The 23,165-nt window shown below is 36.0% G+C and overlaps 1 protein-coding gene across 1 annotated transcript; it reads right to left on the bottom strand.

Moving 5' to 3' along the window:
- Positions 1-1,620: 1,620 nt before the first annotated feature.
- Positions 1,621-22,888, bottom strand: slc24a2 (solute carrier family 24 member 2). The gene is made up of 10 exons (XM_047364475.1): positions 22,750-22,888; positions 19,545-20,672; positions 9,135-9,170; positions 8,935-9,046; positions 8,669-8,752; positions 8,409-8,488; positions 8,060-8,197; positions 5,301-5,390; positions 3,881-4,047; positions 1,621-3,809 (listed from the first exon to the last, which is right to left on the bottom strand). The coding sequence occupies exons 2-10, from the start codon at positions 20,463-20,465 to the stop codon at positions 3,560-3,562; spliced, it is 1,878 nt and encodes a 625-aa protein (XP_047220431.1). The 5' UTR covers positions 20,466-20,672; positions 22,750-22,888; the 3' UTR covers positions 1,621-3,559.
- Between the last annotated feature and the right edge of the window lie 277 nt (positions 22,889-23,165).

A 23,165-nucleotide genomic window follows, 5' to 3' on the forward strand; every position in this document is an offset into this window, starting at 1 on the left:
GGTCCCATCGTGGTGATTATGGCAGCAAACCACATATAACTCTGTAAGAAGCTTGTGTCAAAGTAAAGCTCTGCACAAAACTGATAGATGACATTTCAAATCTGACCAGTGATATGAGGAAGCTTAATTGGTGCTCCATGTGTTATCTGCTACCAGTACAGTCTGAACTGTTTCACAGCTATCAACTGTACATTTCATATCAGTTTACACCGGTGATTAATTGGTAAATGACAAATAAATAAATACACAAATACACAGATAAATAAAATAATTTTCTCAGATTTGTTTTTATTTATTTGATTATGACATCTTTACAGAGATAATAACACATGTTTTTAAAGCAGGATTCAAGCAATACATACATATAATCCCATATTTTCAAATCGATGATAGAAACGGTAATCCATTTACCATTCATCATGGTGCTGAAACTGCAGATTTTGGGGATATTTTTTAATGTATTCGTTCCTACAAATGTATTCCTTACATTTACATGATCCATATAAACCATGCCAAATAAAAGCAACAACAAAATTGAAATGTTACTGCATATACAAGCTAGATGAGAACTGGATTATGAGAAAACAACACGAGGTAATAAACTACTTCTGCTGCTGCGGCTAGAACTACATTTATGGGATAAAGGTCATGTATCTCAGTTTACAACTTAAAAACAACTTTATTAATATGAACCTAAAATCAAACATTCCTTTTCTAACTTTGGGGAAATGTAAATAAGGTTTTAGTAAAATATGAATATAAAATGTATTGTTTTTATCTTAACAGGAAATGAAATCATGTGTCTTAAAAATAATAATGAAATATTAAATATTTAATAATGAAAAAGCAAGACTAATGCAAGCACATACCAGATATCCCTCACTTGGTCCAACACAGAGAGTTATAGAAAATAAATTCTAGAAATGAAAATCCAAGGTGTACATCACTAGAAAGGTTCTGGGCAGGATAAATACCGTGTGAAATTGGTTCAAAAATATAAAGAACATTTTTTTAATGTAAGTAAAATTAATGGATTTGTATTTCAGAAAAAAATGCTGACATAAACAGAAATAGTTTATGTTTGTTTTAAGAAATAAAATCTTATTCATTCATTTACCAGCTTTTCCACTCGTTTATAGTCCATGACTCAGCATTCCTACGGATTATTCCAACTCAAAATTTCCGACTTTCCTGACTCCAATTTCCAGAGTTACCAGCTTATTTTTTGGCTCATTTTCTTTAAAAAAGTTCACAGTGAATTTGTAGAGGGTACCTCCAGAGTGGTCAGATCTGAAAAGTTTGGGTATTTTTGGGATATTTAAGGTGCTGAAAAAGTTTTATTCTTTTCTGGGGTGGACGTTGGGGTGGGGGGTGGGGATAATAATAATAATTAATAATAATAATAATGTTTTTCATTAGAAACAGAACAGCAGAAAACTAATTATCTGGTTCCTCAAGGCCTCAAGTGGAAACACTGCTTAACATTTATTTTAATCAAATGTATTTGTTTGTTTATTTATTTATTTATTGTTATATCACTCATGCTTTTATTGGTATGTATGAAAATCTCATAAATCCACTAAACACATTAACAAATCCCAATAACTGAGAGGAATGCAATTGCAGAAATAGATTCTTTATTGTAGAACATTAACAACATTTTTATTGACAGAACGCCATAACATGATTAAAGTATTTGCAATAGTTTCTGATAACCTTTTTAAGCGTTTGAAAGTCTCCGTACGTTTAAAAAGAAAAATGAAATGAAATAGACTGAGATTTTCTACATGCGAACATTGTTTCACCACATTAAACTCAGATCACAGCTGTTAAGGTCGCATCTACAAAAGCTCTTTGAAGAAACCTTCATAATATGAGCTACAACAATATTTAATTTCCCTTCGGGATTAATAAAGTATTTTTGAATTTGAAATGAATTGAATTTTAGATGACAATGAAGCCATGGTCTAACAGAAACTCAACAACATTGGAGTATAATTACTTGTAGTCTGTTTTACATCAGAAATCAGTGGGGGAAATCAGAATTACTTGCTAATAGGAATTTTTTGTTTCATTTTTATTCTTCCCTAATCTGAAGAAAAGTTAAACAAGAATGACACAACAGAGGGGGAAGAATGGTGCCTTGGATGATCCCCTTCTGCTGCACTCAATGCAGAGTTTAGGTTTCACTATCCAATCAAAGGTCTCACAATTCAAAACTGTAATTTAAATAATCTGTAATCACAGTAAAATATGTCAGTCTAGTTTTTATGCTTGTTTTAGTCTGTGGTGGCCCTGATGCCAAAAAAAGGAATATAAAATTTTTGTGCTTTTGACATACAAACTGAATGTTTCATAAATCTCAAACACCAATATTTAGTGCAGAAAAATGTATCTTAGGTTTGTTTTATATTTTGCAAAAAGAGATGATCAAATGTAGTCTAGAATCCTCAAAAAGTGTGAAAGTCCCCTTTAATTTAGCTCAGAATAAACAATTATGAATCCAAAAACTAACATTTGCATCTTTACTCTCCAGCAGTGTGTGACCTTTTTTTTTTTTTGAGCTGCTTAGATTGTAACTTCACAGAGGTGCATCCACACCCCAACGACTATGTATGTAGTGTTGTTGCCACGCCCTGATGGATTGGCGCCCTGGGCAGTCTGCAAATTAAAGAACCGTCTCTGCCATCAAGTATTTTCCAAACAGTAAAATTTGTATATTAACATGTTTCCCATACTAAAGTGGTGCATGTAAAGGCAGCCAGAATAGAGAGTTATGTTTATAGGATTATTTTAGCATGTTAGCAGATGTAATGAAAACCAAGTTATGTTTAAACTATCTATCTATTTAATGCATTATATATTATAAATGGGATGAACATGAAGCATTTTCTGAAAACACTGTCAAATCATTGACAATCAACTGTATTCTTCTTTCTATCATATTGAAAAGTAAAATCCGAAGTATTGCATACTGTTAACATCCCAAGGTCTAAAAAGCAGCTATGAAAATTAAAAGTTACGTTGGCCTTTCTCTTTTTCCAAGACAGTTTCCTTGATCTCAAAGCCAAAGCTGCTCTGGCATTTAAACAAAACCAACATGTCTCTCTTGGTGTCCATTTCAAGTTTATATTCTTAGTTACTTCACTGAGTGATTATTTCTTCTTTCACTGTTGTACAGTGTTTGTCCTTTATGCAAAAAGAAAAGTTCCTCCCGACATCCAGTTTCCATTTCCTCTCCATTAATAGTTTCAGCAGGTTTCAGACAGGCCTGACTGCAAGATTTAGTCACATGGTACTAATAGAGTCTCCTCATTGGGTGGCCTAAAGAATAGGCCTACATGGCTTTATGAAACAGCTATGATGCAACAGCTTGAACCAGCAATGTTGATTTCCATCACAACTCCTGCTTGATCCACATCAACAGCTTGTAAGTGTGTGCATGTGTTAATACAGTACAGTATGTATGATGTGCATGTGAGACATAAAACAAGCAGTTTGTTATTGCACTGTTAACGAGCAAATTTAAACTTTCAGTTCATCACCAGGAGTCCTTCTTTTAGATGGTGATTGGGCACACGATAACTCTGTCCTCCAGCATGACGCTGATGACCAGGAAGACGAAGTAGAGCAGGAACATGAAAAAGCCCAGAAACTTGCTCATCTTCCACTTGCAAGCCGCGATTGAAATGATGACAAAGAGGAGCATAAGGAAAAGGAGGACGATGGCACAGAAGAGGCCGTTGCTGCTGACCTCCACGGGCTTGAAGTCATTGATGATGTTGTAGATAAGCCATGGAAACGGCAGACTGGTGGAGGAGAGCAGGTTTTCACATGTCTTATTTAGAAATTATTGGTCAATATTCACTGGGGGACTTACCCGACAGTGATATCAAAGATGTTGGAGCCCACGGAACTGGAAACGGCCATGTCACCCAGGCCTTTTCGTGCCACAATCACACTTGTGATCAGGTCAGGGATGGATGTGCCCGCTGCTAAAATAGTCAAACCCATGATTTCCTCTGTGATATAGAAAGTCTCTCCAACCTTGAATAAAGCAAAGATTAAGAGTTTAATTAGGTGAAAGGTGTTCCTCAAGGTTCCTGTCTTAGGTAACTTTTCTTTTTACAATTTACATAAATTGCTCAGCTTGAAACGTGATGATGGTACAACTGTATTGGTGGTGATTTACAAAGTTTAGGATTTAAAGCCTAGAACTTAAAGATATTAACAAAACTATGAACAAAAAAATACAGTTCCTTGGATGACTGAGTTCCTATAAAGTGAATGATATTCTTACGTATATCTTTATTTCTTATTTAGAACCTATTTTAAACAAACCTCCATATTCTCAATACCGGAGATAATTTTGTATCTTTGTAGGGAAAGAATGCTTAGAAATTTTTAAAACCAAAGAAATGGTGAATAGTAAATATCTTATTTCAATGTATTCTGTAACAAACTGTAATCTAGATAAAACAAAGTCAAAAACAAAATATCACATTGGGGTTTGTGCTAGAAGCCACAACACGATGGTGCCATTTTACAATTTTTTGTAAACCTGTCAAAATGAAGTAAGATTTAAGTGAAGCATTAATTGCTTAGATAACATTTATGTCCATCTTTGATTGTGATGGCATGGTGACATTGCTAGTGCATTCGTTGGCTCAGTTTAAACTATGATGCAGACTCATCTCTTGACTGAATAACGTTTATAAGGTCAGTTTAGTTGTGAAACATTAGAATAATATGAGGGTAAATTTCCATTTTTACAATGTTTATCTGCAGTACTCTTCCTGAAAACACCCTGCATTTATAACATTAATTGTATTGACTGACTGCTTTAGCTGCTGAGATGAAAGAGAAACTGTTTCCCTATCTAAACAGACGTATTGATATCCTATGTACAATAAATACATACCATACTTGTATTATCATAAATGTAATACTTTGGCAAACATGTTATGCATCTACAGCAGATATTTTCAGCAGGTGCACATTTTTAGTGACCTTATATTCAGTTTGGTCTTCTTTTGCATCACGATGTAGTTTTACAAGCTGGTCTAGAGGGGTTGTTAATCAGCTGCTAAGAAATGCATTCATAACCCTGATGGCTGCACTTTAAAAGAGACAGAGGAAATCACAGTAGAGAATATAAATAGGTGTGTGTGTGTGTGTGTGTGTGTGTGTGTGTGTGTGTGTGTGTGTGTGCGTGTGTGTGTGTGTGTGTGTGTGTGTGTATTTGAGACTAATGAAGTCTGTTCTTTGTGTTTGAGTGTGTGTCTGCTCCCATCAAGTACCTGGTGAGCCCACCACACCATCAGGTAGGAGAAGAAAGCAATCCAACAGATGGATCCGATGAAAGTGATTGAAAAGAACCTTTCAGATGTCTGGAAAAAAAAAATCAACTTCTTAATCAAAATTTCAAGCTTCAGCCTAGGTAATAACCCCACACTGTGACTGTGATTCCCAGAGCTTTGAAAAATAAAAACTAAAACACAATTCACCATTTCAAATCATCCAGACAAAATAAGTGATTGAAGGTGCTAAATTTGCAAGGAAAGTTTATATTTTACATTTATTTCACCTTTTTTATATTTCTTCCGCCATAGTCATCATATATGTATGTATGTATGTCTGCATGTATGTATGTAAGCTAGAACAGTAATCACTGGGTCAAAGCACCTGAATATTATTATTGTTAATATTTGTTTTACCGTGGAGCCGTGCTGACTAGAAAGTTACATTTGTCACTTTAAAGTTGCCTCGATTGTTAAAAATCAGTGAAATGAGCGTGATCATTTCACTGGAATTCGGAAATGATTCAGGACACAAACAAACTGGTGTATGCCTTTATTTTTAGTAGATTATTGTAATGGTGTCTTTAATGGAGTCTTAAAGTATATGTCCTGGCATCAGGAAAACGGAGTGTAAAATGAATGATAGTAAAAGGATCAATAAAAAATAATATTGGTCCAAAATACACTGAATTGTCTTTGAGCTAAAATTGCTATAATAGCTCATTGCCCTTTTCGGACAGTTATTTTTTTTTAAGTTTTGTTACAAGGACTATTGTATATTTGTTTCTTTGTAAAAAAAGAAAATTACTGTTGGGTGCAATGGTCAAAGTGTTATATGTATCCTAAATAATTCGTATGTGGATTCATCATTTTATAACTGTCCTAGCATTTATTGTAGTTTTTCTGAAGTATGTATCATAAAAATGTTTTCATAAAATTGGGACTTTATCCACTTATAATGGAAAAAAAACAGCATCAATGATAAATCTGCTGGTAGAAAAACACATTTTCAAAATGTTTTCCATATATATATTATTGTCCTTATATGTTTCAAGATATTCAGATTATTTTTAAGCATATAACTGTTTTTCAAAATGTTTTCCTTTTCATTGCTCGCATCTGCTGTCAAACAAGTAATGAGTTTAAATGCAAATCCCTATATCAAGTCTTTATTCTATATTTCACACAGTATCTTGCTTTTTGAGTTTTATACAGAAAACAAAAAAAAACATATAGTGCTGCAGATTCACTTACATACTTGGCCTTAGTGTATCTATGGTGAAAATGAATTATCAGTGCACCACTGATATTAACAGCAGTGCAAGCAATGAGGCAAGCAAGTATTTACAGTGAAAATGTTGTGCATAGCTTATATACTGGGAACCTCCAGGTGGAGCTATTATGGTTCATTCTATTAGCAGAATATACAAATCGGCAGCTGTTTGCGCAAAACAAATAGTTCTCCAGTTTTAACAAGAAAATGCCACATTTTATGATTACTACAGTTTTAAAATAATGCAACACTTTCCTAACAAACATCCCTGGTTTTTATTTAGATCACCATTAGTGCTGTTATGCTCATCACCTCAAAGACCTTTATGTTATCAATATTCCTGGGTTTACATGCAGCAGCCACTTTTTTCTAACACCATTAGAGATTTTCAAAGGAGTTAAAGTCATGCAACCATGGTGGCCTCTCTAGTATCTCTCAAGACTTCTTCTGAAACCAGGCCTTTGTGCGCTTTAAGATATGCCTGGAGTCGTGGTTCCAATGAGGCCTAAGCTTTAGCTTCCTCACATAATGCATGTCATTTTCTGCAAGGATTTCCTGATTCTTGATTGAATCCATCTTTTTCCTCCACAAGCTACAGGCTTCCTGCACCAGAGGAAGCAAGGCACTTCCAGAGCATCACAAAGCCACTGCCATGCTTCAGTGTAGATAAGGTGTTCTTTTCAGCATATGCTTAATTTCTTTCCTTCCAAAATACTTCCAATCCTTAAAGCTGGAAAGATCCAGTTTTGAGTAATTGCTCCAGGAAACAAAATCCTAAGACCTCTTTGGCTCATTTCTGTATTTGTAAGACAATTTGCGCTGACTTTTTCTGTGCTCTTGGATCATCAGGGGTGCACATCTTGGAGTTCAGGCATTGATAGCTTCAGCATGTAGTATGTGGCTTACTCTGGAAACTGAAACCTCACTTGCTACCACCAAGTCTTGATGAAGGTCTTTTGACCATCTGCCTCCTTAATCTATTAGCAGCTGTTGATAGCTTCCTCTTTCTGCCACATCTAGGTTTTCCTTTACCTCCAAACACTATGAGAACTGTGCTTCCAGATGAATGTCTAGGTACATTTATTTTCTTTGCATTATTTGTGTTTCCCTTTTCTTTGTTTGTCCAGATCAGTGATCTCTTCTCTGCTCTCTTTAGACAGTTCTCTTTCCTCAGTCCAGGTATTTAAGACATTCCATTTTAAGCACACCGGTTGCAGCTAATAAGGTCTCTCGTTAGTTGAATCAGGTGTGACTGAGACCACACTTGATTCATAAATGTGGAATTTGGATGCAATCCTTGTAACATTTGTTTAATTTGACCATTTGAATTGTTCTTGTATATTTTATTTATCACAAACACCTGAACAATTTAGAATTTTGCCAGTAAACATAATTTGCACTGGTAGTTGAATAATTTCAGTACAGTATGTTATAATTTCATGTTGTTTAAGAGTACATGTGGCAAGAAAAACGTTGTTTTGCTCACCTCTCTCCGGACATCGGGCAGTGTGAGCCAAAGGGGGAAGACGATGGGCAGGATGAAGAGGTAGGTGAATTGTTTCATTGGGGTATCAGGCCAAGCCAGGCTCAGAGGCTGGCTTTCATCTTCATCTTCCTCACCCTCCTAAAGAGAAGTTCAATATCTGACACTATATAATGTACAAATAAGTGTGGACAACAGTATTTCAGTTCTGTTTCCTAAGCAAACATTCACATTGCACCTGTAAACTTTTTGAAGTTTAGTTTCGTAGCAGATTCATTCAAAGATTTTGTTCAATTTCTGTGTCAAGAAGTTTTTACATAAATACAAGACGGGCGTGGACAGAAAAACATACCCGATCGCCTCCTGCAACTCCATTCATGGGCGGTGTGACCTCCACAGCAACCTTTGAACTCTTTGGAAGGTTTTTATCAACTTTAAGACATAAACAAAAAGAAATAATGAACAGTGAGAGTTTGTTGGAAAGTGCAGAGAAAAAAATATCAATGCACTTTTAGCACATCATACTGAATAATTGTTGTTAGCAACATAAACTGATGAGTAATTAAATGACAAATCAGTTAGCCAGGGTATGATTTTGTTGTTGTTACTCACCTACACCGTTAGCAGTCGCAGCATCTTCTTTGCACTTATGTTTGGCCATTTTGTGGAGGATGGATGCCTTCTCTTTAAACTGTCCTACAACAATAGATACAGATGTCTCAGTCAGTTCAGCGTGAAAGTGTGTGAGCTACACAACTAACCTTAGTGCACAACAGAGGTGGGATATGCTCCAAGTAAGGAAAGAGTGTTTTCATTTTGTTCTAAGCAGAGACATATCAGATCTGAAATAATGTTTGTATTCTCTCTCTGAGTCATACCTTCATTACTGAGGGGGTCCAGTGTGTGTATCATGAGCTGGAAGATGCTGTTTCTCATCAGAGAGTTGTGCAAAGATGCACAGCTGCCTTCCCTCTGCAGCCGGGGTTTGGCCTGTAAAATAAAAATTCAACCAGAATAAGATTAATACACATACTTTAATTTTATGTCTATTACTTATTAAAAAAAACAACAAACTCACTGTCAGCTTGTTCTCATCATCTTCTGGTGCCTTTATCTTCAGAAACGAAAGAAAATACATAAATACAATTAAATAATCATTTTTCATAAGTCTAACCAAATAGGTTCACAGAAGACTAAAACTAATAACTACATTATGCTCACTCTGGAAACATTAGTATATATGTGGATGAAATTTTTGTTGTTAAGCAAAGAGGAAATATTTCAATAAAATACAGATATTTTACATTATATATGAGATATGACTCCATTTAAGTTTAATTTCATCAGATTTTAATTGCTCAATTTCTTTACCGTAAGTGTGTTTAGATGATTGAAAAAGCAACATGAAACGGTTTCAGCAACAATAGACTGTGAATTCAAAAACAGTTTAATAATTTTAGCAATGAAGTGTTAAAAAGATATGAGTGAGTTATGTATTTATTTTTGTCCCATAATACTGTAGGCTTACACCACCACTTTTTTTATTGGTTTGTTTTCTTTTTGTTTGTTTTTGTTATTATAGGATTTTGCATTAAAAACACAAAGTGGAAAGAAAGCAATGATCAAGCATCACTAAAAAAATAAAAACAATTTTGAACAGGTGATCCAAACTGTGGCTAACAGTTGGAAAAAAAACCAGATAGTGGACGTTTGTAGCAAGGCACAAATGTACACTTAGCATTAAAACTCAAGATTTCATCACATCTTCACAACTTAAATCAAAATGGAAAGTGATGATGATCATAAAAAATGAAAAAAACAACAACATAACATTATTATATTAAGTTTATTTAATTGCAGATACTGTGGACTGAAGATGTTTAATTTATGGATATATTCTGCATTTCCGACCCGTAAAAAGCTTTAGATGAGGCCAAAATTAATATCCCTGGATTTACAAAAACTGTTTTTATTTACACAAAAATGTTTATAAAAATTATTTATTGCCTTCTCAATAATTAAAAAAATCATTTCCTTCTTATAATTGCTAACCATCTATTTTCATGTTTCCACATGGAAACCACTTGGAAGGCCCTTCTTACCATCACCCTAATCTTTAAATCCCTCCACAGATTCTGCATCAGATTCAAGTCAGGGCCACTCTAAAACATCAACATTATGTCTAATTAGAAGATTCATTCACAATTAACTTGGGCTTAAAATTCAAAGGACATGTTTAAAACATGCTGGTTGGTAGAGGCTAGAAGTTCTGAGAGTTCTAACAAGAGTTTCCATAAACCTCTTGAGAACATTTGAGAGTGGAGTTATTTTAAAATGGTGGAATGTATCCCCAGCTCCACTAGCTTCAGCCTCGGAAAACCTAATTACTTTATGAATAATAATTCTTAGAGAGTTGTGTACAACAGGTAAAATATTAACTTCTTAAGATCTTTCAACAGAACCCCATTTTAAAACATTTAAAATACCCCTTTAGGGAATTACGTGTTGGCTCACTAGTTAATTTTAAAACAACTTTGGTAGGACAAACGTAAAACATAATGGCATTGGTAGTGTCTGGTAGACAATGAGCTTAAAGTGGGCCCTCAAGTTATGTACTACCTGGGGCCCTGAACAACCTTGCATTGGCCCTGCAACTCATAAAGTCAAAGGTTTTGATGGGCTTCACTGATTTTCAGTCTGATAACAAATTTGTTAGAGCTCCTCAGAAAAAGACTGAGGAGTATACTGCTCACCTGATAGGGCATTTTTAAATAAATAAATTTGATTCCTGTGTTTTATAACATTAAATGAAAAGAACACTGATGATTCAAAGCAACATGTGCTAAATTCAATAAAGTAAATTCCTTGGAAATGTATGCCCTAAAAACAATGCAAACTGCATGTTTCTATCAGGGTGCGACACTTTTGGACTCTGTGTTGGTTTGTGTTTTGTTTATCCTCAGTTATTTTGGGTGTTAGGTTGTAGTTTCTCCCTCCTCGTTCATTGCTCTTTTAGTTATTGTTGTTTTTCTTAGTTATGACTTAGTATGGTTTTCTTTTTGTTGTCATTGTTGCTATTATTGTGCTGTGTTTTCCTTGGGTTCTTTAGTTTCCCATCTAATAATAATCATCTTTATTGGTTATTGCACATGTACATTACAACAAAATTTGTCCTCTGCATTTAACCCATCCCTTACAAGGAGCAGTGGGCTGCCATTGTGCGGCGCCCTGGGAGCATTCTGGGGCTAAGGGTCTTGCTCAGGGACCCAGAGTGGTAATCTGTGGGATACGAACCTGGCCCCTTGTGTCCCCTCTGGAACACAACCACTAGGGCACCACTCCCCACGCACTAGTATCTCTGTGCTTTATTCATGGTTAGGTATTTGTTCTCCCCTGCACTCTTCTGTTTATTAGTTTCTTTTCTGTTACTCCTCTTCAGTTATTATGTATTCGGTCTTTGTTACCTTTACATTCCTAAGTCCTCCCAAGTCTGGTTCTTCCAGTTTATCGTATTTCTCCAGTCCCTCCTGAGAGGTTAGTTTAGTAGTGTTTACATTTGTTTCTATTTATTCTAGTCCCCATGTTCTCTGCCTTTTTTCCAGTCAGTTTAGTCAGTGTGATTTTAGGTTTGTTTACTTTGTAATCCGGTTTGCTTTATGGGTTCCTTGTTTGTTCTTAGGTTGCTTACATCTTAAGTTATGGTGTTTCTTATGTTCCCTCTAGTTTCTCTGTTCATGATTATTCTTGACGCTCATGCTTCATTTGGTTATTTTTTTATAGCTTGGTTTTGGTATTGTTTATTAGTCACTTCGCTGATGCTTTAGTTTTTGTTTCATCTGTTCCTTCTGCCTCCCTGCTTCTCGACTCTGGATAGTACCTGCAGTGTTTATGTTACATTTGTGAATTTTTGAATAAAGCTCAAGATTTCTTCGAGATGCTGATACCAAGCTCTTGTCTGCGCTTTGGTCCACCCCAAACCCCCACCGTGACAGTTTCTAAAACTGTCGAAGCTTGCTTTAAAAACAAAAATGATGCATTAGCCTGCAGTCACAACCTGTCACCAAGAGAAAATACATAGACAAATGTAATCCAGAAAATCTAACCTGGACATGTTTTTGTTCGTTACACTGAAGTTGACAGTGAAAATGATGAATTATGGATATAACTGGGAAAAAAAGAAGAAAAAACAAAACTGGATGTTTTCCTGCTCAACTACAATCAGATGAATTTGTAAACAGGCGAACAATCTAAGCTTTTATTCAATAAATATTTTGAAAGAAATATTTCACCAAGCTGATGTATACAGCATACACCTGGTATGACAGGTTAGTGAGAGAGGTCATCCAGGAGGGAAACACAAAAAAAAGATTAACCAGATGTTGTTGAAACTCTTTCACGTTATGTTTCTTTTTTTCTTTTTTTAAAATAAGTAGGATATTTCCACAGACTGACATTATTTTTACAAAAAAATGTATAGCCTTTGACTCAGAGAGTCAAAGGCAGTCTTAGTAACGTCAACTCACAATAAAAAAGTTGATAGAAAATTACAATAAAACTAAGCTTAGCCATGAAATAAAGTTGTAACGTGACTATAAAATAAGGCTCAGATAAAACACAGAACAGAAGTACACATAGTATTGCTTTATTCAAAGCTAATATGCTGTTTTATATTTACACTAAGACTAATATCCTTGTTTATTACAGATTCAGGAAGATATTTTAGCACTTTTTTGTACTGTATTGTACTTAAGAACTTTGATCATTTAAATCAAAGGTTCATTTAAACTTAGAGGGAGTTTAGTAAACACTGTGGAGCAACATTTATTACCACACAAATTCATGGAAGAACATCAGACCCATCTCTTTATGTTCAAAATAAAGTGTGTATACATATATTCCCATCTTAAAGGTTGAACATGAATTGTTAATTATAAGGTGTGTAACATGAAGGAACAATGGTCCTGCACCATTACATTGCCTCTCGGTTTCCATATGCATGCAATTTAAAAACTGTCAGTTTAGAAAAGATGAATTTTGCTAATTCTATTAATAATTAAGATTGTGAGCATTTAATGTTAAAGCCCAGAGTTGGTGCTGTTGATCCGCCACGCCGGGGGGATTCAGAAAGTCCTCATGCTCATTTTCTAGTTGCTCAAACAAAATATTGAGCAGTTGCGTCCATCTCTGTCTTTTCTAAATACACAGAGGAGTCTGAATCTTGCAAGGGGAGCCAGGATGACATATGAGCTAAAACAAGGACACAAAGTCTTGAAATGTTTTAGCACCATTGCATGAGGACTTTTATCACATTTCCCCTCTACCTTCGTAGAGGATATTATGAAAAAGACCTTTGGACGATATGTGATATGCATTTGTAATTAGCCTCTGCAAATCAGAACTTTGTGGAAGCTCCTTTAACAGCAGTTGCAGCTGCAAGTCTTCCTGTCTCTACCAGTTTTTCAAATCAAAGCACTAAATTTATTTCCATTCTTCTTTGCACATCAGCACAACTCAGTGAGACTGCATAGAAATGGTCTCTGGACAGAGTGCTTCTTGTACCAGTGGCCCTCCTGGTGAGTTACTTCTCCTGCCAACCCCACCAACAAAATTATTAGAATTTTTTTACCATGTACTGTTTGGCAGAGTAGCACTCAGAATTGTTGTCTGAGTGCCAAGAAGAAGCCCAACGGATTTACTTTCACTAGTGGAACATTACGGCTAAAGCTATAATGCTCTGCTTGATATTTATAAAAGAAAATTTATTAGAAACTGCTTTGGTATTATTCTAATGGCAATGAACACGGAGACAGAAACGAAAAGGAAACAAATGCAGCAAGAAAGAGAGGTGGTGGGGCAAAAAAGAAAAAGGGAGAGAAGGAGAAAATAATAAAGGAGAGAAAGAAGGATGAAGAGAATACAAGATAACACCTTAGAAGATTGCTTCTACACCTGCAGAAACATATATAACAGCAATGTTACCGAAAAGTGCACGGTACTAATAAATGCAAGATGCATTTTGTGGTAACTACGGCTCAGTATAGAACATCTGTGTATCTGTTAACACCTGAATCTAAATACCTGTCAGTGTGAGTGTGAGCACTAACCCTAACCCTCAGGGGAACCACCCAGCAGCCACAGAGCGAAGCCCCAGGGAGCTGCAACAACGAGCCCACAGGCCCACCGGCAGCCATCTACACCGGAGCAGATCCAGCCATGGACCCAGAAACCCAAGACCCCGGGGCACATCACTCCTCCAAGCACCAACAAATTAATATGCAGGAAATAATCTGGGATTATGGTTCCGGATGAAATACATTGCAGTCCTGCACAAAGCATGTAAACTAGCCGCCCTGCTTCCAGCACCAAGCTGGAAATCCGTTAAGGTTTGTAGTTATAATGTGGCAAAATGTCGAAAGGTTAAATACTTTTGCAAGGCACTGTAAGAAACTTTTATAATTACCCTGAACATAAAATTATATTCAGGGCAAGAAACTGTTTACTCCTGGGCAATATTCTAAAAACGTTTAGTGACAGAGCTGGGGTAATAATTTAGGAGACAAAAAGAATAAAAAACAGATGATGGCTTGAAGCAAAGCCTAAATATGAATGTTAAGAAAAGAAAACAATACAGCATCATTTATATTGGGGAGATGTATAGATGAGGATGGGTTGTAGTGAGGTCCTTGTTCTGTCACATTTGATTGAAACTTTTGATGTTATTCCTACAAATCCTGTATAATACTGAAAAACTCAACATCAAAATTTTGTCACATTTGAAGGAAATTGATGAAAATTTTAAGGAAAATAAGTAAAATATTTGGTTAACAAAATTCTTCAGAAATTAGGGGCGGTCAGCAGATTTACGCCACACGCCCCCCCTCATCCTAATTACCATCATGCCACTGAGGTGCAATCAGATCAACTTTCTCTCTCTGCATCTCTTCTTCCTGTCCACCTGACTGTCGAGCTGTGTGACTTATCCAGGATTAATCCACTGGGATCGCCACTTTTAGATTGCTAATTTTCAAGCCTGCGTGTGAACTCCGGCAACAACCATCCCGTCATCATGTAACCAAGCTTTCAAACAACCTACCCTCATCTTCCCGTATTTCATATTTACCTTGGTTTTTAAAAGTATTCACAACATAGGCTCACTTTAAAACCAGTGACATTTGGTGATTCTAAAGTTACTGGTGAATTTAGGTACATCTTTAAAAACCAAACTGAGTTTATTTGAAGCCAACACACACTTTACATTGCTACGCACTCTGAAACTCATATTTATATTGAACAATCTGTAATCTGCTGTGTGGTGGACTGTGTTTGCTGCCGTCACTGCTGGTAAGCAGTTGATGAGGGGATCAGAGAGGATTGCTGACTCTACTGCCATCAAAAGAGTGAACCTGTAAATATCTCATTTGCCTTCTACAACACAAACCCTAATTAAAACCAGTAAAGCAGTGCAAACTCTCCTGTGATATTATCAGCTGAGGCTCAAAAATTAAAAACCTCACCGTGCCTTGAGCTAGAATGCAGACAGACAAAAGAAGCATGCAGACATTTTCTCCCAGTGGATCTGATGATTCCTTCTGCCCCAGGGAGCATCTGTCTATTATTAGTGGCTCTAATGGGATTGGGAAGAATTAACCTGGGGGATTATTTAGCAGCTACTGACACATGAGGGCAAGGCATCTGGACATCAAGTGCTGGGACAACGGGAGGAGAAAAGCTGCTCTCGGGGCTGAAGAGAGATGGGCAGAAGAACAGATGATTCCCATAAGGACAGAAACATCAAAGAGTTTCTGAAGCTGTTGCAATTATATATAAAGTAAAATCTAAAGTTTACTGCTCAGAAAATTCTGAACACATGCTTTCAGACATGTGCTCATGAAAAACTTTTAAATTTATTCCTTATTATCTTAAATGTATTCTGTAAATATTATAAATATAATAAAAAGAAGGCTTGATCATGATTTTTGCACTTGGCAATGCATTTAAAAAAAGGTTTTCATGCAGACTTGACTACAATCACATAAATAATTTTGAGAAACATTTTATTTCCACTGCTGCATTGTGTTTTACATTGCACAGCCTGAAATCTGGTTTTATTTGGCTGAATTGCAACCAACAATGTCCAGAACCCAAAACTCCTGCTAGACTATGGAGAAGCAGCCAAGACCCACCTTCCATCTATATGTTGCATCCTTTACAATGTTAATAAATAAAAAACATTATTATTAGATTCTTTTGCATCAAATTCAGGTTTTGTGTCTGGTAAATTTACCTCACTGCACTGCATATGTTAATTTTATTATGTTTTTTTGTTACACTGGGAAACCCAAGCCTTGCAGTTTTGTCTCCCTGCTCACCTAAATATAAAATATAAACCTAATATAAAACTAAGCTTCACACTGACTTTGATTTTGATTATATCATCAGAAACAAACAAAAAAATTACAAATATGTCCTAAATTTTGTATTATATAAACAATGGAAGTTTACATATAATAGCTATGCTTGCATATTAAATGTTCTCTTAGGAGGTCACTTGTCTCCTATAGTGTCGTTTTGTTAAAAACATTAAGTAATATAATAAACTTTTCCAACTAAATAATGTGCTCCGTTTTTCCAAATCTTTAAGAGATAAAGATATTGTTTTATTTTATTACAATACAGTTGTAAATGAGCAATAATCCTAATATCCGAATCATTTCTAATTCATGATTCATGTCAATTTAAGCAGATGCAGTGGAGTTTTGACATAACACTGTGATGGGTGTCAGGAACTGTAACCTCAGATGCTCTGAAACTATGTTTAGCATGTTTATAAATAAACACCCACAGCTTCAAACTTCCAAAAGAGGGAAGTTTTGCACTTTTCTTGCAATGTTGCCAATTTTTATTTATTTATTTATTTTTACCCTTCTTGTATTTTTTTAAATGTTGTCTACAGCACAATCAGAATCATTTATTGTGATTGTGTGCAATACACAACATGGACAAAACAACATACACAAATAAAAAAAGCTAAATGAATTAAAAAGGGTTTAAAAACTAAACCACTGAAGTTCATAGCTGATGCTTTATGCAAACAAATTGCTAAATAAAACTACAATAAAGTGGCAGGTGCCAAGTCTGAGCTAGCATATTCTTAGTAATTATTTAATGTGCTGATGGCAGTTGTATTAAAATGTTTCTGAGTCTGGACATCTGTGCTCTGACAGCTCTGTACCGTTTTCCGGAAGGTAGTAGTTCAAAGAGGTAATGACCAGTGTGGGTGGGGTTCTCAATGATATTTAGTCAGAAGGCAACAATATTTTCTGCCGCCTTAGTTACTTTTCTTACAGCCTTTTTTTTTTTTTTGCAGCTGTGCAGCCTGAATACTTATTCCAACATAAAAAGATTTAACTCTGGAATTTGAATCAAACAATCTGTAGCAAATCTTTAAATAAAAGAGTGTATATTTTATGTTACTTCGGTATCGCTTCCAATGTATATTCCTAGGATAAAAAAAACAACCAATGTGACTCTTGAACCCCCTTGTGCTAACTACAGGTAATAGCAACCAGAAACTGTAGCTGACACAAGCAGCAGCAACAAACACTGTATTTTTTTCAAAAACAATTTCAACAAAAATAAAAAAAACACTTTCTGCATTTTATTGCTTTAACTGTATAATAGAGGAGAACAAATAGAAATCAAAATAGCACATCTGAAACATATCTTTACCCACTGTTTATGTACAAGCTAGTTTTAGTACTGCAACACAGCTAGATATTATAGAAGGTTAGAAAAGTAGTTTTAAAACTGTATATGTTTACTGAGGTTTTTTTACAAGATGTATAGATTGACTAATAATTTTCATTAAGAAACAGCATAAACTGCATCTTCAGTCTTCCTGTTTGCATAAAACAACAGAAAAGACTTAAAACTCACATGACCTGATGCTTCAACCTGTGGGATTATTCAAAGTTAGTTTACTGATTTTCTTTCCTTAAATTTATTTATTAATTGTTTTTACTGTTCATAAAGAATAAAACCTAAACTGAATCTCTCCTTGTTTTACCAATGAGAAAACTTTGCAGAAGCACTGCGGTACAGCTAACCACTACAAGAAGTTAGAACAGCCTCAGTTTAAAACTGCTATAACCTTTAGCTTCAAAATTCATTATTCATGCTTTGTTTATTACTTTTTATATAACAAATCATTTATATATTATTCATTGTTAAATGAAAATTGGCAGGATAACAGCAGCACAGCCATCTGTTGCAGGATTGGACTAATGCTTCAAATATGGTGGGGTTGTTCCTGATGAGTTTATTGATTCTTTTGCCATATAGTCAATATTTTGGCAAATGTAGCTTTCAGTATAAATGTTGCTGAAAAGGGTGCTTTAAATTCTGCAATTAATAGTCACTATAGTTCTTTCAACAATTACAGTCAACCAGTTACAAACTGAAAGTGGTTGCTGATAATAAAAAGCAACTGCACATTGCAGAAGCAAGCACAGGCAGTGGCTGACTTTTACCTTGTTAGGAGAAGCACATTATAAGTAATGTGACTCCTATAACAGCAAAGTTGAAATTGCTCTTCTTTTATTTACTCACCACTACCTATCATTAAATTTAAAACAGATTGTGCATGATTCTGCTGATAAATTAATGCAGATGATCACTTTCCTTGATTAATCGTTTGCCTAGGGTATAGATCTATATACTCTTTTATTTTATATGGTTGTGTTCTAGCCCAAAAGTCTCCAGAATCTTAATCTGATTTACTTGAAGACGTTGGCCTAGAACTGTTACATCACTTCGGTCCTAAGAGCCTTATAAGCCTCTGGTCTGAAGAAGGTCAAAAAAAAAAGAGGCTGAAGAGGAGGTCTGTGTATAGGCTTAGTCAGCATGAAAGCTGTGCAGTTCTGTTCTGTTCTGTTATGCCTTTTAAAAACCACACAGATTCAATTTTAAATAAGATGTGATCAATATTTCAAAGACTATGAAATATAAACAGATTCCAGTCTGTTCCACTTCTCATTTGAAGGTCTCTCAGACATGCAAAACAGAAACGTTGCTATTCTGTGTCTCAGAGAACATATTCAGTTTTTATTGTGGTCCTACTTAATGTGATTTACACAGAGTATTAATAACTGTTTTGTATTTTTGCTGTTTTATTCATTTTTCCTTCTCTTTTGTTTAAACCTATCGTGTTTCATATTTGGGTTACCATTTAATTTTGTTGTTTAGTTCCTTGGCTTGAATATAAAGCCCTTTGGATAACTTCAAATGATTTTAACTGTACTAAACAAATAAGGTGAACATGGACACAAACATGCATAATCTCAGACAGGTTAACAAGAAAAGTTAAAATTGTTGGTAAAATATAAATGTATCCTTCTGCAAAAATCGGAACCTGTAAACCTAATGCTGGAATGAATGAATGAATGGTAGGATGGATGGATGGATGGATGGGTGGATGGATGAGGCTTACCTTTGGAGCAGTTTCCAGCTCATCCACCTGATTGCTGCCCAGCAAGGTTTTGATGAAATTTTCTACCTTAGAATTGTGCTTCATGAAGGTCACGTAGCAGGTGTAGCACAACAACAGACTCATACTTTCCGACACCGTGATTTGATTATCCAGGAAAAAATAGATGAGCAGGAGCAGCCCGATGACATAAAAAGAGACATCTCTAAACAGAGGCCACCAGGTGAGGTTCAGCACCTCTTTGGAGAACAGGGCGCACATCCCAATCACAAACAGGATGTTGAATACAGCAGATCCCACAATGGTACCTATGCCTACATTACTGTGAGAGATGAAGACTCCTATGACAGAGGTGAAGAGCTCTGGGGCTGAACCACCTGCCGCCATGAAGGTGGCCCCAGCTACATCATCCGAGATCTCCAGCTTCTCTGTTATGACAGTGAGTGCAGGGACAAAAAACTCATCGCAAACAATGGCTAAAGCAATGAACATATATAACATTCCAAACATATGAAGAAGCACATAGCCCTGGCGTCTGTCCTCCACGCTGAAGTAGTCTGTTGGGTAGTCTCCTTGATTCATGTCTAAGTGTGATGACTTCATGGCCACAGGTGTGTCCTCTGGGGCTGCTGAAAGGTTCTGGCGCTGTAGAAGAGTTCTTTGGGGCACTGCTGCATCGGCTGAGGACTCGGCAATTGATGTCGGCTCAGTGGCCACTGTGGTGGCCAACGACAAGGCACTCATTGAACAAACTGTGCAGACAGCCACCATGCTGATGATGAAGCCGAGAATTCGTCCGGGCCGCAGCTTTCTCTTTATGGACTGGTGGAGGTACCGGGTGTTGACGCCGTGAGGATCCAGAAAAGGATCAGAGCAGGAGAAAGCTATCATCTCTTGACTTCTTATGGGTAGCATGAAATCCATGGTGCAGGCTGGCAGACAGAGCTTGAGCGTCTGGAATTCCTGCCCCAAAAGCTGAGTTGGTGGCGCTGGTGGCAACAAATCAGGGGTTCAGCAGGCAGCAGCGGTTTACCGGTTAGTTTGCATGCTGCTCCTCGGTCTAAACACCATGGAGGTCCTGTAGTCTTATACCAGGATCAAGCACATTCAAAGGCTTCCTCATATTACTCACTGAAAGACAAAGAAAAAAGCACAGGATTAATGCCTGTGTTAAAGTGTATAATGGCTAAAAACTGCCCTGAAACTTTCCAGAAACATCAAAAATATCAATAAATATGAATTAAAAACCTGTTCCCTTTAAATTTTCTATTGCATTTCTTTCAGCACCAATCACTGGGGGATCAGCCATTGTTCTCACCTGCCTGATTGGCAGCAGTTCGAGGTTAAACATTTTTTTCAGTCCAGATTTTATTTTAGAAGTTGCACTGATTTGTAATGTGCATGAGCTACTTCCCTTATTTTATCTCCTTGCTGCTTAAAAGGAAATATTACAGCTTTAACTAAATTGCATAGTTTGTGTAATTTCTATTATTATCTTTGTTATACATCTTTATTTGTTACCCAATGAGATGATGCTTACATGGGAAAAACCTGAAAAATGTAATACTTGACTACTGAATGCTTCCTTCCCTTCAGTACTCTTTAGGTTAGATTTCAATCATTTAAGAACATGGTAAAGATCAGGCAGATAGATAGATAGATAGATAGATAGATAGATAGATAGATAGATAGATAGATAGATAGATAGATAGATAGATAGATAGATAGATAGATAGATAGATAGATAGATAGATAGATAGATAGATAGATAGATAGATAGATAGATAGATAGATAGATAGATAGATAGATAGATAGATAGATAGATAGATAGATAGATAGATAGATAGATAGATAGATAGATAGATAGATAGATAGATAGATAGATAGATAGATAGATAGATAGATAGATAGATAGATAGATAGATAGATAGATAGATAGATAGATAGATAGATAGATAGATAGATAGATAGATAGATAGATAGATAGATAGATAGATAGATAGATAGATAGATAGATAGATAGATAGTCTGTGCTAAAATAAAAATAGTGCAGTTAAAAGCGTTTACTGGCTGCCTGTTAGAGCTTAGAGGAGTTACACAGTCTTGTAGTCAAGGGTACAAATGGGCTACTCACTGTTAAGGATATCCCACAGATGATGTTGATCACATATTTGAAATAATTTGTGGACATATTATGTAATATGGGGAAAAACAAACAGCCCCACTTTTGCGTTGGCTAAATTGTAAGTCAGTCTCTTGATTTGCCACTCGTTAAAGTTAACATGGAGCGATCAAACTTGAGACGAGTATTTATGTGCACAAAACTGCAGAGATTATTGCATTATCATCGTCTTATCTATTTTATTAAACAATTTAATAAAACTGAACTGAATCTGGGTAAACATATAAAACATGGCCACTGTCATAATGTGCAGAGCTTAAAGCATCATGGCATGAATCTCTTCCACTTATGGAGGATTGCAACCTCCAAGCCTTGTGGCCGTGTTGCTAACTTCAAAATGGGATGGCCTTATTAACGCTTTAGATGTGGAGGCCTTATCTGCTTCAGTTAGATAGAACTACATTTCATATATTTAGCTAACAGCATGGGCATGCTTTTGCAGCCTTGGTCATTGTGTAGCAAGCATTGAGACATTTCAATTAAATTCAAATCTTAGATTCTGCAGTTACCAAATATTATGAATTGTATGTATTATTGGCAACAGTTCTATTAAAGTGAAAAAGCCTTCTTATACTGAGAACCTTCATTGGAGAACTGTCCTTTAACTGTGGCTTGGACATTAGTGAAAGCTTATTAGGACACAGTTTAATCCCTGGGAAGATATTCTTAGATAAGCCTGAGGCTGTGCTCACTGATGCTGATGCACAAAGTCAAAAAGCAGACACCAACAAAATTAACTGCATGCAAGGAGAAGAATAGCTAAAGTTAATGTGTGTATCACTTTAAAATTCTACAGGAGTAAGATTTGGAAAACCTTTAAACTAGACATCAGGGCCATTTAAAGTCCAATACAATTTTAAGGTGCAGTGCAATGTTTTTATCAGTAATGGTAAATATCGTTTTAAAGGTTTTACAGTCTTCTCAGAGGATCTCATAATAAAACTTTGATGCTGAAGCAACTCTTGTTAAATCAAAAATGAACCATTTGAAGCATTAAGAATAAAGGAAGATTCCAGTTATCATACCACTCTTGGACAGTCCCTGTTCAGCAGGAAGGGCTCCAGCAGGTACTGCTCCGTCAAATCCAGTGTTTTTGAGGTAATATTCCTGTAAATTGACTCCCAAAGCAGATCAGCCCCAAATGTAAAGTGTTCAATCTGAAGGTCCCAACACTTAATCCATAGTAGGTTTTCATCTATGAGCAGAGGTGGAGCTCTAAGGCAGCAGCTCAGAGCAAGACACACCCTCCTTCAGTGATCATCCTCTTTGACAGTACCTCTGAGTCTGAGACTCTGATCCATAAGGAGCAACTTGTCTTAAACAAACTTTGATCCTCTTGGAACAGTGCCGTGCAAAAATATTAACTCCCTTGGCATTTTTCATGTTTTGTTGCCTCACGACCTGGAATTAAAATGGATTCTTTAAGAGTTTGCACCACTTC

Source organism: Girardinichthys multiradiatus, chromosome 5 (assembly GCF_021462225.1).
Source record: "Girardinichthys multiradiatus isolate DD_20200921_A chromosome 5, DD_fGirMul_XY1, whole genome shotgun sequence".
NCBI lineage: Eukaryota > Metazoa > Chordata > Actinopteri > Cyprinodontiformes > Goodeidae > Girardinichthys > Girardinichthys multiradiatus.

Bases quoted from the DNA above. Each gene is read 5' to 3' on its own strand.
- slc24a2 (XM_047364475.1), bottom strand. From the start codon at position 20,465: ATGGATTTCATGCTACCCATAAGAAGTCAAGAGATGATAGCTTTCTCC. The intron at 9,171-19,544 runs GTAAGCCTCATC...TCGTTTCTGAAG, and splicing joins AGCTGGAAACTGCTCCAAAG to ATAAAGGCACCAGAAGATGA. The intron at 3,810-3,880 runs GTAAGTCCCCCA...CTCCTCCACCAG, and splicing joins ATCTTTGATATCACTGTCGG to TCTGCCGTTTCCATGGCTTA.